Here is a 19,124-nt window from a genome sequence, read left to right as displayed (position 1 = left end):
TCATCATTCATTATTTATTGTCATATATATATAATATCTTTATTTTATAATATCACTGTTTCATGTGGTATTAGAGCCTAACACCCCGTATCTGCAGCAAGTGACGCATCTGTTGCCACTATAGTTAGTTCCGTTGTGCTCCATCGCTGAAGCTGTTGTGTTCCACAATACCACCGACCTATTCTTGTTTCGTCGTTCTGTCGCTTTTTCGTTAGCCACTCCCGTTCTGCAGTACCACCGACCTCGCTCCTGTTATGCTGTCTCGTCGCTGTTTTTGTCGCCTTGCTCCTGTCCGCAATAACTCTGAACCCTGCTTCAATAGCTTTCAGCTGCCACTATCGTACCCACTTTGTTTCCTGTGTTCCTCGCCATCCACATCCTGTTCCGAAGCTTATTTTGATCACGTCCTCCGTCACCACTCATTTCGACAACTCACCATTTGCGCCGCTCGTGTGCTGTGTCTTGTTCTCATGTTCCTCGCCGCCATACATTTCCTCAACAAAGTGTCTCGTCTGTCGCCCCAACAGTCACCTCACTCCGCGGAACGACCCAAAGTTTTAATTATTTAGTTAGTATAAAAATTTCTATATATATAAATATAATTATAGTTTGATTATATATCTATATATACACATATATAATAATAATAATAATAATAATAATAATAATAGTAATAATAATAAATAAATAAATAACCAAATTATTAAAATAAGACGAGTCGAATTAGAATGGAATACAACACCAATGACTCAAAGAATGACAATGAGAAAATTTAGTAAAAAGTAGGATGATTTTGAGAAGAGGTTCAATCATAATGATGTGAAAGTTACAAAGCTCAAGGATAGAACAAAGAGTTTAGAGAATCAACTCTAGCAAAATTATAATGTTAGTTAGAAGGTCACGAGTATGTTGAGCCTGATCTTTCAATCAAAGAACATTGCAACCACTCAACAAAAAGGCTCTTCAAATATGTCAAACCTGTCATATTCACATCACATTTGCGAATCTCCAAATTCATCTACCATATCTGATCCACAAAACAATATACCAAATCTTCAAAATATCATGATTTCAATCCAAATTCCTTCATTCAATCCACCGATTGTCACATGCTAACGAAGATCAAAACTCAAGTTCTCGAGACTCAAAATTTGACAGTAATGAGAAACACAGTGCAGCATGGTTCAATAAAGCAGACGAGTATTTTGAGATTTACAATATTGGCAATGACGATGAAAAAATGAAGCATACGTCCATGCAACTTGAGGGCAATGCATATACCTGGTACATGTGGACGAAGTCAACATATGCAACCAGTTGGAGTAAATTCAAAGATGCTTTCTTTAAACAGTTCGAGGGTGCTGAGGAAGAAGATTTCTTCACAAAACTCATCAAATTACAACAAAAGGGAAGTATGTGTAGAGCCTCTATTCTACACCTACTTGTCTACCATTTTCCTCAGTTCTTCCTTATCTTTCCTTCACTTTTGCCTCATTTTCACCATAAAACCTCTCAGATCATTACATTAGGTGTCAATAAGCATGATCAAGCAAGTTTTGCTAATGGATGACTATTTGTTTAGATTTTGACTTACTTGCAGGAATCCCGCAGCTATCTGATGATCCCGCAGCTATCTGAAGATCCTGCAGCCTTTTTGTTAAACACAATGATCCACGTGTCGGTTTGCTAGATGAGCCACATGGGCACTCAGGTATCAACGTGCTCGAGGTTCCTGTCCCATTGTTCCAGCCATCCACGTCATCTCCACCCATGGTCAAAGCTGGTTAAGTTACGGTCAACTCAAGGCTGTTTAAACGGTGATTGAGAGCTGCTTGGTCACGTCATCTTAAATGGTGATTTGTCCATGTTCTACAGGTGGCAGGGGACGCAATCCAACATGGGATTTATTATCCATGACGACAGAACCACTAAACTCGTCCACGCAGCCGTGATGTGTCAAGGGACCATAAATACGCATGACTGTTTATTGTTTTTCTGTTAATTAGCTGTACGAGTAGGCTATCTTAGAAACTCCTATAAATTGCTGCGTCTGCGTACGCTCAAGGAACTTTTTATTAGTTGTAATTTTCTGAACTTGTGTGGAATTTAAGAGCTTTGTGAACTCTGTTTTCTAGTGCTATTCCAGCACTCTGTTTTGTATACTTTTTGCAAATGGAGGAATAGACATAGCACCGTTTTGAAGTTTCCAGATCTCTGAGTTTTCTTGTGGCTGAATGAACAGAGGGCCCCTGCTCATCTCAGCCTTTGTAAAGTATTTTATGTGCAGTATTTCGTTATTTTCTTGTTTATTTCCTTAAGCATGTATAGTTTCATTTACTTGTTTTCCTTTCTTTCAAGCTGATCAGTGTTATTTCTTTGCAGGTTTCTTTTAGCCCGGGATTTATTTTTTATATGTGTGTGTTTGCTTTACAGCTAATGGTATTTGAAGTTGACAATTCAAGTGCTGCCTTTATCTTTATAGTTGATTTTTAATCTTATTTTTCAAAGAGCTGTTAACATACATGAATGATCTTCATCATAAACTATTATCTTTTAAGATCAGAATATCACTAATTTGCAGCTAGTTTGAGTGCTTTTTGGACTGTTCTTTCACTACTTTCTATCCGTGCTTTACACAGTACATGTGCTTTGAAGCATCGAGTTAGAAAGAGCAAATCATCACCACTAGTCTTTAAAGTAGAAGTTTTGATTTTAAGTGCTTATTAGACTATTTTCTCACTACTTTCTAATCATACTTTGCATAGTACATATGGCTGAAGTAGAGAATTAGAAATAGCAAATCATTATCATTAGTCTTTCAAGCATATTTTTCTCACTTTTCTAATTCCACATAAGCTACTTCCTATCCGTGCTTTACACAGTACATGTGCTTTGAAGCATCGAGTTAGAGAGAGATAATCTTTATTCTTGGGTTTTAAAAGTGACTCTCTTTTCTTTTATTAGCAGCAACTTGAACGGTGTCTAGTGCCATTGGTAGTGGTCATTTGCTTTCAAGTTTATTTCAAGTCATTTCAGTTCACTTATTCTTTTCAAGCATTTTCTTTCAAGCAAGTAGTTAGAGATCACTCAACACACACTTTCACTCATTTAGGATTCACTCTACACACACACCATCACTCACTTGTTTATAAATTCTCACTCCATCTTAGGAACATAATTAACCACAACAACACCCCCAACGATAAGAAAAACTCTAAGAGGTTACTTAAGTACAGATAGTACACCCTCACTTCATCAGCTTACGAGCCCCGGGTTGACAATAAATACTAGCAATTTAGATAACACTAAATTGACTAAACATTTTGGCGCTGTTGCCGGGGAAGTGAAATTAAGTAGCCATATTCTTAGAAGAAAAAAAAAAAAAAAAAAACTTCAAGAAAAGAAGTTAATAACCTATCTAAGTATGCTCTCCTCTTGCACTTTGAAGTGATCTGGAGGATCAGAAAGGAGAAAGTTATTGATTTAATAGTTTCTTGAGTATGCTCTCTTCTTGCACCTAGAGTGAACTGGAAGATCAGAAAAAGAACTATTTAACTTAACTTGAAGATAAAATAAAAATGACATGCATAGAGCTAGAGATTCTAGGGGAAGGTTTTTAGCTAGAGCTCGAAGTTCAATCTTTACAAGTCCATCTGCTTCAAGAGATAGACAAGAGACACCTCCCTTATCTCCAACCGAAACTCCTAGTCCTGAAATTCAAGAGCCAAGAGTTGACTCTCCTATACCTTCTATTGAGTTTGAACTAGGAAGAGACTCTTCTCTTTCTCCTACCAGAAAACCAATTGTAATTGAGGAAATAGACTCACCTGAAGAGGAAGGAGAAATCTCTTCTCATTCACCCTTTGTAGAAGAACCAGAAGATTTTGAAATCCCTAGGAGAATCATCATGGCAGAGGAAGAAGGAGGCGGTAGAGGTAGAGGTAGAGGAGGAGGAGGAAATAACAATAACAATGGAGGAGGTAGAGGTCCCATTGGAGGAAATAGAGATGGGGATAACACATTTGGGTTTCCCATTGTTGATGAGGACTCCCGAGCCACCATGAAAAACATATCACCATCCGTCCTCCCAAATTTTCATGGATTAAGAATTGAGGACCCTGAAACATTCTTGTTTGAATTTGAAGTTGTGTGTCGAACTTATGACTATTTGGATGATACTCAGAAACTCAAACTGTTCCCATCAACATTAAAAGATCAAGCTTTGAAATGGTTCATGGGATTAGTTACTCAGTCCATTAGGACCTGGGATGAAATGAAACAGACCTTTTTGGATAGGTATTTGGACTATTGTATGCCTACTAATCATAAGGATGAGGTTTTTAAAATGATGCAAAAAGAAGATGAGAGCCTAGAAGATTTACTTGAGAGATTTCAATATAATTTAAAAAGAGCAAAAATGAGTACCTTGGATGAAGAGACCTTAAAAGCCCTCTTATTAAAAGCCATTAAGGATGAATGGATAGATATCTTAAACATGATGGGGAAAGGGGATATTTCTCGACTTTCTCTCAGTGATATAGCTGAACTTTGTATCCATCTCTCAAGGGGCAAATCAAAAACTCAAAAAGGGCCTAGAGATCCTTCTCTCCTTAGGGCAAATAAATCTGCAACAGGATCAGTGAGTAGGGCTGAAATCGGTAATATGCTAGATGAATTTAAAACTGACATCTTAGGGAGTCTTAGTGAACAAATTGATACCCTTAAGATTCAGAATAAACAAAAAGCAGAAGCCGAGGCTATGACCATCTTTTGCCCGAAGTGTAGAAAAAAGCATGCTTTAAGGGAATGTCCCTTGGAAGCACAAGTTGTGGAAACCTGTGTAATTTGCTCAGAAACCCATGAGACCAAGGAATGTCCTTCAATCCCTGGCCTCAAAGCAGTCTTTCAAGAAGATCCAAGTACGCTTGAATCCCTTTGTTTTGTTGCAAGAAGACCTTGGCAGGGGTAGCAAAATCAAGGGTTTAATAACTCTATGAATTTTCAGCCCCCACCAAATTGGAATCCTTGGCAACAACCTTGGTCACAAGCACAAAATCCTTTCCAAGCATGGTTGCAAAGCATGCAAATGCAAAATCCTTATGGGAGATTTGCCCAATTCTATCAATATCCTCAATCCTTTCAGAATCAGCAAGCTCCCCAACTTCCAAATCAAGGTCAACAATTGTCATTACCATTCCCTCAACAACAACAACCTCTTCCACAAAATCAAAATTCTCAACTCTTGTTACAATCTCAGCAGAGGCCAAATCAACTTCCCTCTCAACCTCAACCAAACCCCAATAATAGGAACCCTCAAAGTGCTTATGTGATGGAAGGTCAACCACTTATGGAAGGTCAACCATTCCCTAGCTATATGGTTGTCCCTCTCAATGAGGTCCAACTCAGATCAGGTAGAATCTTAGACCAACCTTCTACAAGTGCTCAACAACCAAGCATTTCTGAGGAAGAATCTCTCAAAGCCAATAAGGGTTCTGAAGTATCCCTTCAAAACCCAAGCATTAAAGAAAAAGAAAAAGAATCAACTCCCTTAGTAGAGCAACCCACATCTTCAGCTATTCCTCCTTTTCCTGAAAGATCGCAAATTGATAAAGGAGTGGAGAAGCAGATTTGGTTGCCTGACTATAGCTTTCTAGATGAATTGAAAAATGTCTGTATCAAGATTCCCTTGTTAACAGCCATTAAGGAGATTCCCATTCTAGCAAAGACAATAAAGGAGATGAGTTTGAAAAAAACAATAAAAAGAACCAGAGACACCAAAAGGATACATCTAGTTGGAAAAATTGCAGACATTATGATGGGTAAAATTACCATGCAAAAATATGTAGATCCCGGTAGCCCTATTGTTAAAACTCATATTAATGGGGTTGAAATCCCAAATACCTTGATTGACTTAGGAGCCGCTATCAACATTATGAGTAGACAGACCATGGATCAGTTAAAACTTCCTAACCTTCTCTTTACACCTACTTTGTTGCAACTTGCAGATAGATCAATCATTAAACCTGATGGTGTATTGGAGGACATTCCAGTCTCACTAGACTCTTGGGAATATCCAGTTGATTTTATGATTTTAACTCCCAAGAACAATCTAGGAGGACATCCTCTTATTCTAGGAAGACCTTGGCTGGCCACAGCTGATGCTTTCATAAGTTGTAGGTCGGGGGACATGTATATATCAGATGGTAATTCTACCAAGAAATTCAACTTTTATCCTCCTGCAAAGGCAATAACAGAAATAGGAGAAGATGAGTGGATTGATGATGAGGATACTCTTCAACCTGTTCTAACCATCTCTGAAATCAGTGAGGATAGTCAAATTCTAAATACATTAGAAAATTTTGAGGTACCCTTAGAATATGACTCTTCACAGTTCCAGTTAGATGCAGATATTGAATATCTCTCCTCTAGACAGATGTCTCTCTTCTCAATGGAAGAGTTTGGTAGTTCTACAGTTGAAATCTTTCCAGGAAAAACATTAAACATTAACAAGAACTTGGAAAGACTACAACAAGAAGAATTAACTAAACTGTTGCAAAAACATTCCACTGCCTTTGCATGGGAATATACTGACATGAAAGGAATCGACCCTAAGACTTGTATTCATCATATTTATATTGAAGAAAACAGCAGACCTATTAGGCAGCCACAAAGACGGATGAATCCAAATCTTAGGGAAATTGTGAAAGAAGAACTTCAGAAATTGCTCAAGGTAAACTTCATTTACCCCATTTCAGATAGCCAATGGGTTTCTCCCTTGGTTATAGTGCCCAAAAAGAATGGTAAATGGAGAATTTGCATTGATTATCGAGAATTGAACAAGGCAACCTTAAAGGATCATTTTCCTCTACCTTTTATTGATCAGGTATTAGACACTTTAGCAGGTAAAAAGTATTTCTCATTCTTGGATGGTTTTAGTGGTTACAATCAGATTCAGGTAGCACCTGAAGATCAAGACAAAACCACCTTTACTTGTCCTTGGGGAACTTTTGCCTATCGAGTACTCCCTTTTGGTTTGTGCAATGCACCTGCTACATTTCAAAGGGCTGTACTAGGAATCTTCTCAGATCTGATTCATGATTGTGTAGAGGTATACATGGACGATTTTACAGTCTATGGTAATACATTTGAAGAAGCTTTGGCAAATTTGGAAAAAGTACTGGTAAGATGTAAGGAAACAAATCTTTCTTTAAGTCATGAAAAGTGTTTTATGATGTTTACTGAAGGGATTGTTTTAGGACATCATATTTCAGGAGATGGAATCAAAGTTGATAGATCTAAAGTAGAAGTCATCTCTAAGTTACCTGTTCCAAATTGCCAAAGAGATGTTAGAAGTTTTCTTGGGTTTACTGGTTATTACAGAAGATTTATTGAAAACTTCACTAAGATAGCATCCCCTCTTTTCAAACTACTTACTAAAGATTGTGAATTTAAGTGGGATCCTGAATGTCAATCTGCCTTTGAAGCTTTAAAGACTAGAATATCTGAAGCACCCATTTTAAGGGGTCCAAATTGGAAACTCCCTTTCCACATTTCTACTGATGCTTCAGATACAGCTTTAGGAGCTGTTTTGGGACAAAAGGATTTGATCCCTTATGCCATTTATTACACGAGTAAGAATTTGACTCCTACTGAGTTAAATTATACTGTTACTGAAAAGGAGTTTCTAGCCGTTGTTCATGCTATAAACAAGTTTAGACACTATATAACCGGCTATGAAACCTTTGTCCACACTGATCACTCTGCCATTAGATACCTCATGAACAAACCAGTCACTAATGGTAGAGTTACAAGATGGCTTTTGCTTTTACAAGAATTCAACATAACTGTGTTAGATCGACCAGGTAAACAGAACACAGTAGCTGACTTCTTGTCTAGAATCCAAAACACTAATGAGGACTCTCCTGTAGAGGATAAATTTCCAGATGGGTATTTGTTTGCAGTAACTACCAAAACTCCTTGGTATGCTGATATTGCTAATTATTTAGTTACTGGAAAATTACCTTTACATTTATTTCCTAATGAGAAAAGGAAAATCATTCAGGATAGTTCACTTTATTCTTGGATTTCTAATGAATTGTTCAGAACAGGGCCAGATTTGATGATCAGAAGATGTGTACGGGAGGATGAGATGCCTGACATCCTTAAGGCATGTCATGACGAACCTTGTGGCGGACATTTTTCTGATAAGAGGACTGCCTATAAAATCCTTTCATCAGGATATTATTGGCCTTCTCTCTTTAAGGATGCAAAGCAATATGTTAAAAGGTGTGACAGTTGTCAAAGAACTGGGAGACCAACTCTTTCGAATGAAATGCCACTACAGCCACAGGTATGCATCGAACCTTTCGAGAAATGGGCTCTAGATTTTGTTGGACCAATTAATTCGCCATCCAAGCAAAATAGATATATACTGGTTTGTACTGATTATGTTACCAAGTGGGTAGAAGCTATAGCATTAACTTCTGCTACTGAAAATTCAGTTGTTCAATTTCTTTTCAAGGATATTTTCACTCGTTTTGGTGTACCAAGAGAAATTGTAACAGATCAGGGAAGCCAATTTACATCAAGGATGGTGGAAAAGCTGATGGAGGAATATAAGATTAAGCATAGAACATCTACTCCATACCATCCGCAAGCGAATGGTCAAGTAGAATCTACAAATAAAGTTCTTGAAAGCATCATCACAAAGACTGTTCATCTTCATAGAAGAGATTGGGCAGAAAGGCTTCCTGAAGCCTTATGGGCCTATAGAACTACATGGAGGAACACCACAGGACATTCTCCCTATGAACTTGTTTATGGGAAGGAAGTCCTGTTCCCCATTGAGTTCCAAATCAAGACCTTCAAGACAGCAGTTCAATTGGGGATGAGCTTATCAGAAGCCCAGAAGCACAGAATGGACCAGTTAAATGAACTAGATGAAATGAGACAAGATGCAATTCTAAGAACCGATCTAGTTCAGCACCAAAGAAGCAAATGGCATGATCGACATATCAAAGAAAAGAAGTTTCAAAAGGGTGATTGGACACTCTTGTTTGATTCAAAATTTAAGGACTTCAAAGGAAAATTTCAAACTCATTGGCTTGGGCCATATGAGATTGATGAAGTCTTTAATAATGGAGCAGTTAGAGTGAAGACTATTGATGAACTTCGAACTCCCTTTATTGTGAATGGCCACCGGTTAAAAGTCTACCACAAGCCACTCTCAAAAGAGGAGTTTGTTAAGTTATTCCAAGGCGATTCTGAAATGAGGCTGGTGGAGAAGAATTCTTCTCCTCCATCAGCCTAATCTCTGTTTCTTTCAATTTCAATAAAAAAAAAAAAAAAAAAAAAAAAAAAGAAAAAAAGAAAAAAAGAAGAAAAAAAGAAAGAAAAAAAATGAATAAATGTATGAGCCTGAAAACCAATCTCTGATTGGCAGTCTCATGCAGAAAACATGAGGTGAAAATCAGGGTCACCTGACACCTCATGTTTTCCAAAAAAAAAAAAAAAAAAAATCTCTCTCTTTCATTTTCATTTCATTCATTTCATCTCACCATTTCCTTCCATCTTACCATCCTCACTTCACCTCACTGCTTTCCACTCACTCATTCATTCATTCCTTCATTCCATTTCACTTCATTAATAAAGTTTTTTTAGGCAACTAAAGTATTTTATGCAGCTGGAAGACTTCATTACAGTTCCTGCAGCTATTTAACAATTCTGCAGCTGTTTAGCCTTCCTGCAGCCTTCTGCACCTGCACAAGAAACACAGTTTGTCTGAAGAAAATATTTACAGTTCAAAATCATCAAAGACAAGGAGGAAAGATCATGTGCTAGCAATAAAGTTAACAAAAGGTTAATAGCAAATCATCAGAAGCCAAATCAAATGCGGATCCGAGGTATGTTTAAAACTCTAAACCTATGGTTATTTCATTATGCGGAATTTTCTGGGTTATGTTTTGTTGACCACTAATCGTAATGATTACCCATCTTCTTTTCCCATGCGACCACAAATCTACGAATCCTCCACGTCTACCAGCTCATAATAACCACGATTTTTGAAATCACATATGGCTGTTTCTGTCATTAAGGTCTCGTACCCTAATGACGTAACCTACCGTATTACGTCTCTCAGTTCTCGTCCCGCAGCCATGTGTCAATTCACAGCCGAAATCGGAGAATATAGCCGTTCCATTCATCATTTCGAAACCCTCTGTGCTCATAATACTCCATTCCTCGCTATCATCTCCCTTATTCCGTTTCACTCACTACGATTACCTCCATAAACCATCCTCTGTTTTCCCTCTGCCGTATAGCCAGTAAACCTGTGATACAGTCGTATTACGACTGTTAGTCACCGTTTTCACTGTGTCCACGCTGTTATCCTCCGCTTAACTCTAATTCAAGCCGTGAATTCTCGGTGTCTGAGGCTGTTGATGCACCGTATACCCTCTGTTCCACAAAGTCTGAACAGGAACCGAGGAGTTACTGTGTAAAGTGACGGGGTTACTGTGTAAGGTCACCATCAAATTCGTGTTTTAAACAGAGCTGAGGAGTCGATGGGAAAGCTTTTAAGGGCTGAACCAGAAGGTTCGAAATTCTTGGAGGCATACCCTCAGGTTGAGGAAGCATTACAAAAAGCTAATTGGCTACAGTGCATCAGGAAGTTTAAGGGCTACCACAAAGAAGTAACAAAAGCCTTTGCAAGATCATTTAAGGACAAAGACAGTCAAGCAGAAGTGGGTGATTTAACATTTACAGTCAGCGAAGGAAGCATAGCAAGGGCTACCTCTCTTCCACAAACCGGTGAACGTTGGTTCAAAAACCGGGCAGTCCAGGATCAACAATGGAAGCGGATTTTTAAAAACCCAGGTATGGACACAAGTGTTTTCACCAAAGGAATTCCAATCTCCCATGTTAAAGAAGAATGGAAAATTCTATTGTTGTTAGTGCAAAAATTTTTCACGTGTGAAGGGAGATTTGGAGTGTTGTACGTTTATCATGGTAAAATTATGCTGCAATTTCAAGGAGAACATGATATAAATCTTCCTTACTTTCTATTCCAAAGCCTTAGGAAAATGTGTTCCATGGCTCAACGAAATCCACGAAACGTAGAAGCTTACCTCTGTCACCATGGTCTTGTAAAGTTATTGATAGAAGAACAGTTAAAAGAAAAACAAGACACATGGGAGAAATTCCTTGTAAGGAATCATTTTGCAGAACCTGGAGAATCTTCTATACCTAGAAAAAGCAGAAGGAAGAGAAAAGAAAGTATCTCTGAGACTGACATCTTAGAGGAAACTGTTCAAAGACAAACTGTAGAGGAAATAGAAGTCCATCATCTTGAACCTGAGATTGAACCCACTGAAGACAGTGCTCAAGAGGTCATCTCAGAAACCCTCGCTGAACTTGCCAAGGAAGCTACCAAGAAGAGAAGAGAAGACAAAAAGAAACAAAAACAAGACAAGGGAAAATCTATAATCCAAGAAACTGATCAGACCCCAGAGCATTCTAGTGATGAAGAAAGGGATAACCAGCCCTTAGCACAAAGGGTAGCTAAACTCCATGAGAAAACTGCCCTCTCTGAGAAAGTAAAAGTTCAAAAACCAAGGGAAAAGGCACAAAAAGAAACACAGAGTGCTGCCACGGTAAGAAGGAGTAGTAGATTGCAGAATAAAAGGAAAGCCACAAGGACACTCTTCGTTGATCTTAGCACACCTGAGAAGGGTGCTACAAAAGCAGACCTTGAGGATAGTCCATCACATGAGGCAGCTACTCCTCCAAGAGAAGACAGTCCATTTCAGCCGGAGTTTGAAACTGAAATTGAGCATGAATATAGTCCAAGGAAGTCACCAATTGTTGACCCAATTCAACAAGAGGTGTACAACTATTTTGAAACATTGGAGCAAAACACTGCTGGCCCAAGTAATGTCATACCTCATGAGCAGCAAATAGATTTACTTAAACAAGAAATCTATGAACTTGAAGTGCTAAACCGTCACATTAAACAGAGAAATGAAGAAATGAAGCAGCAAGCTGAAATTGCCAAAGCAATCCAAGATAACACCTTTCTTCACATGAGCATGTGGCAGAAGAAACACAGCAGACTCAAGAAGAGATGTAGAAGGCTGAACAGAGCCTTAATCAATTTGAAATTCAGATGCATGTTCAAGAGGCCAAAGGTTAATGTTTCTACACAAAGGAAGAGAAGGAGATTGGATGTCCTAGCTGAGGCATCCCAGCAGATGGACTGAATTGTGTTTTCATTGCATGAGGACATGCAATACCCTCGGAGTGGGGGTATGTAGAGCCTCTATTCTACACCTACTTGTCTACCATTTTCCTCAGTTCTTCCTTATCTTTCCTTCACTTTTGCCTCATTTTCACCATAAAACCTCTCAGATCATTACATTAGGTGTCAATAAGCATGATCAAGCAAGTTTTGCTAATGGATGACTATTTGTTTAGATTTTGACTTACTTGCAGGAATCCCGCAGCTATCTGATGATCCCGCAGCTATCTGAAGATCCTGCAGCCTTTTTGTTAAACACAATGATCCACGTGTCGGTTTGCTAGATGAGCCACATGGGCACTCAGGTATCAACGTGCTCGAGGTTCCTGTCCCATTGTTCCAGCCATCCACGTCATCTCCACCCATGGTCAAAGCTGGTTAAGTTACGGTCAACTCAAGGCTGTTTAAACGGTGATTGAGAGCTGCTTGGTCACGTCATCTTAAATGGTGATTTGTCCATGTTCTACAGGTGGCAGGGGACGCAATCCAACATGGGATTTATTATCCATGACGACAGAACCACTAAACTCGTCCACGCAGCCGTGATGTGTCAAGGGACCATAAATACGCATGACTGTTTATTGTTTTTCTGTTAATTAGCTGTACGAGTAGGCTATCTTAGAAACTCCTATAAATTGCTGCGTCTGCGTACGCTCAAGGAACTTTTTATTAGTTGTAATTTTTTGAACTTGTGTGGAATTTAAGAGCTTTGTGAACTCTATTTTCTAGTGCTATTCCAGCACTCTGTTTTGTATACTTTTTGCAAATGGAGGAATAGACATAGCACCGTTTTGAAGTTTCCAGATCTCTGAGTTTTCTTGTGGCTGAATGAACAGAGGGCCCCTGCTCATCTCAGCCTTTGTAAAGTATTTTATGTGCAGTATTTCGTTATTTTCTTGTTTATTTCCTTAAGCATGTATAGTTTCATTTACTTGTTTTCCTTTCTTTCAAGCTGATCAGTGTTATTTCTTTGCAGGTTTCTTTTAGCCCGGGATTTATTTTTTATATGTGTGTGTTTGCTTTACAGCTAATGGTATTTGAAGTTGACAATTCAAGTGCTGCCTTTATCTTTATAGTTGACTTTTAATCTTATTTCTCAAAGAGCTGTTAACATACATGAATGATCTTCATCATAAACTATTATCTTTTAAGATCAGAATATCACTAATTTGCAGCTAGTTTGAGTGCTTTTTGGACTGTTCTTTCACTACTTTCTATCCGTGCTTTACACAGTACATGTGCTTTGAAGCATCGAGTTAGAAAGAGCAAATCATCACCACTAGTCTTTAAAGTAGAAGTTTTGATTTTAAGTGCTTATTAGACTATTTTCTCACTACTTTCTAATCATACTTTGCATAGTACATATGGCTGAAGTAGAGAATTAGAAATAGCAAATCATTATCATTAGTCTTTCAAGCATATTTTTCTCACTTTTCTAATTCCACATAAGCTACTTCCTATCCGTGCTTTACACAGTACATGTGCTTTGAAGCATCGAGTTAGAGAGAGATAATCTTTATTCTTGGGTTTTAAAAGTGACTCTCTTTTCTTTTATTAGCAGCAACTTGAACGGTGTCTAGTGCCATTGGTAGTGGTCATTTGCTTTCAAGTTTATTTCAAGTCATTTCAGTTCACTTATTCTTTTCAAGCATTTCCTTTCAAGCAAGTAGTTAGAGATCACTCAACACACACTTTCACTCATTTAGGATTCACTCTACACACACACCATCACTCACTTGTTTATAAATTCTCACTCCATCTTAGGAACATAATTAACCACAACAACACCCCCAACGATAAGAAAAACTCTAAGAGGTTACTTAAGTACATATAGTACACCCTCACTTCATCAGCTTACGAGCCCCGGGTTGACAATAAATACTAGCAATTTAGATAACACTAAATTGACTAAACAGTATGGATGAGTATACTAGAGAATGGGAACACTAGCTACACGAGTACCCATATTATAAAAAAAACGCCTTATTCAATCATACATTATTGGACTTAATTCATATCTCCATAACGAACTTAGGCTTCATGATGTTACATCTATAGAAGAAGCAAGACAAAAAGCAAAAACTGCAGAAAAGAAATTTGAAATTTGAAATAGTATACTCAAGATGAAGGTTTCCCCAAATTTCTGACATGGATAATACAAAGTACGTTCCACCACATCTACGAGAAGGAAGAAAATCTAATATGGAGGTGCAAAGAATAAAAAAAGGTAAATGCAAACGTTGTGGTGAAAAATGGGACCCTAGACACAAATGTTTTAAGGGGAATGATAGCAAGAACTTATATAAATGTGAAGCGACAAATGATTCAAATAGTGAAGATTCAGACATAGAAGAAATTGAGGATCCTCATCAATTTTCCCCGGAATCAAATGGCGAAAATGTTCCACAAGCATCACTATCAGCTATGACAGGAATAACATAGCCCCAAACCTTAAAGTTAAAAGGGCTTATAAAAAATAACACTATAAATTTAGGGGCTTCTTAGGCTAAAATTAAGTGAGCTATACCTCATATAAATAAAGGTCACCTCACTTCTCATTTCATCATCACTTGTGGACTAATTTGTCCTCATTAAAGATTTTGGCCTAGTTGTTGTAGCGTTGTGTTCTTGTGGAGATGTGATGTTTGTGGACAATTTCGCTATTGGAGACTAAGTCTTGTTGTGGAGACATCACCTTGGGATAATGAAGGATTTGTTCATGCATATCTTGTGAGTATCTTTATTGTTGAATGTCTTGTAATGGTTATTGCATGCAATAGTTTTCGTTAGGGTGTCTATGTTCTTGTTAATTGCATATGCTTATATGGAATTTTGGTGATGTATTGTTTTCTTTAATTAAAAATGTTGGACATCCCTTGAGGACCTCCTAGTGAGCTTTCCTCTTGATTTTCTCCCCTCATAAAGTGATAGCTAGGGTTTTTATTCCCTTACTCCCTTTTTGGGTTTGATATCTTTGTAGTAGGTTTTACTTAGACTCCATCACCCAAGAAACATACATTGGCTTTGATGTGGATGATCTCAAATATCCTTTTCAAACTCTATTTCTCTCTCTCTTTCTCATTTTCGACCCTTCAAGGCAAGCCACTAGGGCTAGGGCTTAGGGTTGAGTTTAACTAGGGGGAAGATGTTGACTTGTTGTGAGCTGTTTCATGTGGTTTGAGCCTCATTGCATCAAAATGTAACCTTTTCCATGGTTGAATCAACCTCATTAGAGTTGACCTCACAAGCGCTAGGTAAATTTTCCTTGGGCATACACTAACCTCGCACCAAGGCTTCAACTTATGGATTGTTGAAGGCTCGTGGCTCCTTTGTTGATCATATCAATCTCTCATAAGGCTTTTCTTGGTCTTACATGCCTTTGTAAGCCTATCTTATTACCTATTCCTCAAACTATAGGCTATAAGTGCCCTTGATTGGTGTCTTAAAGAGCATGCTATTCCTTGTCTTATAGGATTGTGCCTTGTCCTTAGCCTGAGTGCCCGTCCTTCTTGAGCTTAACCATCCGTCACCTTTGAACCATTGCCTTAGAATACCTATTAGGTGACTAATACCGAGAAGCTTCCCTTGTGGTGAAAATCCACTAAAGAGTAGGAGGTGGTGTGATGTGGTGATAGTGGGCTTCCACTTCGGTGTTGTCCCTTAGTCTAGTTCTCGCCTTGTGAGGCATCTCACAAGACCACCTACATTTTGAGGTAGCACTGCCATTTCTCTGGTTTCAGGATTTGGGAATGATGTTTCAAAGAGCCCCACTAATGTTTCTGGTAACTTAGCTTTCGACCCATAATAGGGAACCACATGTAAATTTTATCAGAAGTTTTTGTACAACAATGTTGGAACATTTTAAATTATATGAAGAGTGTTATTGAATGCTTGCCATGTTATCCTTTAGCCCTAAAGAAAGAAAGAGTGCAATTGTGTGTTTATGGTTTGATAGGCTACTGTACTTATGTGTGTCTCATTCCTTAACTTGTATGGTATATGATTCTTATTATGGGTTAGTTTCATCAAGATCATGTCACATGGACTGCTATTTGACTTACTTTCGATGTCTTATGATTTCTTTTATTTGTTAATTGAAGTATTTCCTGGATAATTCATAAACCTTAAATGAAACTGTTACTTTATGTGAACAGAGCTTGGAATCTTATTACCAGGAAGCTGGGAGAGCTGGAAGAGATGGGTTGTTGGCAGATTGCTGTAAGTTCTTTTCTTCAATTTTATGGTTACTATTCTTTTGCCTTATCCATATGTTTTCAGAAAGTTTTCTGTTTCTATGTTCGGGTGCTGAACTCTTAAAATTGAAAGGAAAAACTTATTCTTACATTTTAATTTCAAAACTTGTTGCATTTGTTGATTTTTGTTTTTCTTGTCTTCATTATAAACATAAATATGAACTGGCATAATACTGCAAATTGTTAGTGCTCATCTGTGTTGAAAAGTTTATCTAGGTTCGGTCTTCATAATGCCATGTAATTATGTAAAAGATGAAAAGAAGAAAATTAAAATTATTTTAAAGCTTGCATCATGGGTTTCATGAGCAAGGGATTTTATTTTTAGTTAAGGCTCCCATTGAGAGCCCTTAGGGATATTGTCATCTAGTCATAAAAGTCTAAAGAGTCATTGTCATGTAATGAAGGCACGTTACACATTGTAAAGAGTCAAATTTGTTTTGTAAGTCACCCTTGAAGACCTTGTCACTAGCCCTCACTCAAGTCGGCCTACAACGAAGGGATAATTCTTGAAAGATGAAGTCAACCAACTCCAAAGCTCATGTCGGCCTAAAGGACATGGACAAACAACTATATATAGCAGTGCTCAACCTCATTTGGAGGACATCAATTTGGTGAAGCAAGTCTCCAATAACAAGTGCAAAGGAGTCTAAAGATCAGCGAAGGAAGAAGAGAAGAGAGTGAAGGAAGTGACACTGTTGGTAGATTGTTTTTGGGCTAGTTTACCCTCACACGTGTGAAGGTTGCAGATCCGAAGTTGTCACAAGGAGGTCAAAAGATTGCAGTCACATTTAGGTGATCTTGTTTGGGCGAAGTTCAACAATAGAATGTAGAGGCAACAATAGGTACCCACAAGCAACATTTCCAAGAAGCCCTTAATGAAGTTCATGAAAAAATAACACAAAACAAGGCCAAAAACAGTGGGCGCTGCGAGGAATGGCAATGCACTTTGTGTGACCATGTTTTTAATGGTAGCTATACAAGAGTATGGCATCATCTTTTGGTCATGCGTGGGTTAGTAGTGAAGGGTTGCACATGTAACCTTGAACAAAGAATGGAGATGAGTAAGTTTCACATGAAAGAAATTGGAAACAATGAATATGATAGTAGCATTGTATCTCCTAATAATAAGAGAGGTAGACATGAAGATTGATCCCAATGTATGAATGAACAAAGTCACATCCAAATTGAGACTAATCATGAGAGTTCTAACACTAAGAGGACCAGTGTAAGTGAATCCATTCAAACGATGTACAATGCCTTGCATAGGGATGATGCAGATGATGCCATAGTAGAGTTTTTTATGGGGAATGGAATTATATTTAATGTCACTCATTCACCATACTATAAAGAAATGGTGAGAAAAATCATAGCTGTAAGGACAAGATATGCACCCCTAGGGTACAAGAATGCATGGACTTATGGAGGACCTCAAACAATCTTGGGTTCATTCAGGTTGTTCAATTGTCATGGATGGTTGTACAAATATTCAACAAAGACCTTTGTTGAATGTTATTGTCACATCACCAGAAGGGCCTTATTATTTAAAAGCAATTGACTGTAGTGGTAAAACTAAGGATGCTACTTTCATGTTTGAAATGTTGAAAGATGCAATTGATGAGGTTGGTCCTTCAAATGTGGTACATGTCATCACAAATGCAACACCTATTTGTAGGGAAACGAGATTGATGAACCAAAGTCAATATAGGCATATCTTTTGGACTCCTTGTTGTGTACATGCCCTTAACAATCTCTTAAAATACATTGGTAAAATACAATGGATTGCAAAAATCATTTCAGATGCAAGGGAGGCACAAATTTTCATCTGCAACCACCATGCTTCCTTGGAAATTTACAGGTTGTATTCAAAGAAGAATTTTTTAAAACCTGCAAAAACAAGATATGCCACATACTTTATTTTGCTTGAGCGCATGGTTGAGGTCTATGCATCTTTACAAGCCACTGTTGTTTCTTCAGAGTGGAATGCATGGACTGAGTCTAAGTCATCTCAAGCGAAGAAGATAAGAGAAATGCTTCTTAATGAGGATTGGTGGGCTGATTGTAGATATGTTGTCTCTTTCAAAACTCCAATTGTGGAGTTGATCAGGTATGCTGATTTTGCCACATACTTTATTTTGCTTGAGCGCATCGTTGAGGTCTATGCATCTTTACAAGCCACTGTTGTTTCTTCAGAGTGGAATGCATGGACTGAGTCTAAGTCACCTCAAGCGAAGAAGATAAGAGAAATGCTTCTTAATGAGGATTGGTGGGCTGATTGTAGATATGTTGTCTCTTTCACAACTCCAATTGTGGAGTTGATCAGGTATGCTGATTCAGATTCTCCTTCTCTTGGAGAAATATATGAATGTATTGATACCATGGTGGGCAAGGTAAAGCACATCATTCGCTAAAGAAACCCTTCTTTGGAGTTTTTCCATGAAATCCACAAGTTGATAGAGAAAAGATGGCTTAAATTCAATACCTCCCTTCACATGACTGCATATGCCCTTCAATAAAAGACGGCTTGTGCAATTGCACAGAGACCCCTGTTGTTGACCTTCTCTGCGTAAAGTTCTACA

General features: G+C 38.0%; 1 protein-coding gene across 1 annotated transcript in view; it reads left to right on the top strand.

The window, feature by feature from the left end:
* The window catches only part of LOC149199599 (ATP-dependent DNA helicase Q-like SIM), a 391,868-nt gene that overhangs the window by 169,022 nt on the left and 203,722 nt on the right, over positions 1 to 19,124 (top strand). The window contains exon 11 of the mRNA XM_089400631.1: positions 16,450 to 16,513. Within this exon, the coding sequence (XP_089256757.1) occupies positions 16,450 to 16,513 (64 nt within the window). The remainder of the gene's footprint in view (positions 1 to 16,449; positions 16,514 to 19,124) is intronic.

This window comes from Pinus tabuliformis, chromosome 2_1 (assembly GCF_031772625.1).
Source record: "Pinus tabuliformis cultivar Carrire ecotype Pingquan chromosome 2_1, CPIR1, whole genome shotgun sequence".
NCBI classification, from domain to species: Eukaryota; Viridiplantae; Streptophyta; class Pinopsida; order Pinales; family Pinaceae; genus Pinus; species Pinus tabuliformis.
The sequence above is the reverse complement of the archived record's forward strand: the minus strand, read 5'-3'. Positions and strand labels throughout refer to the sequence as shown.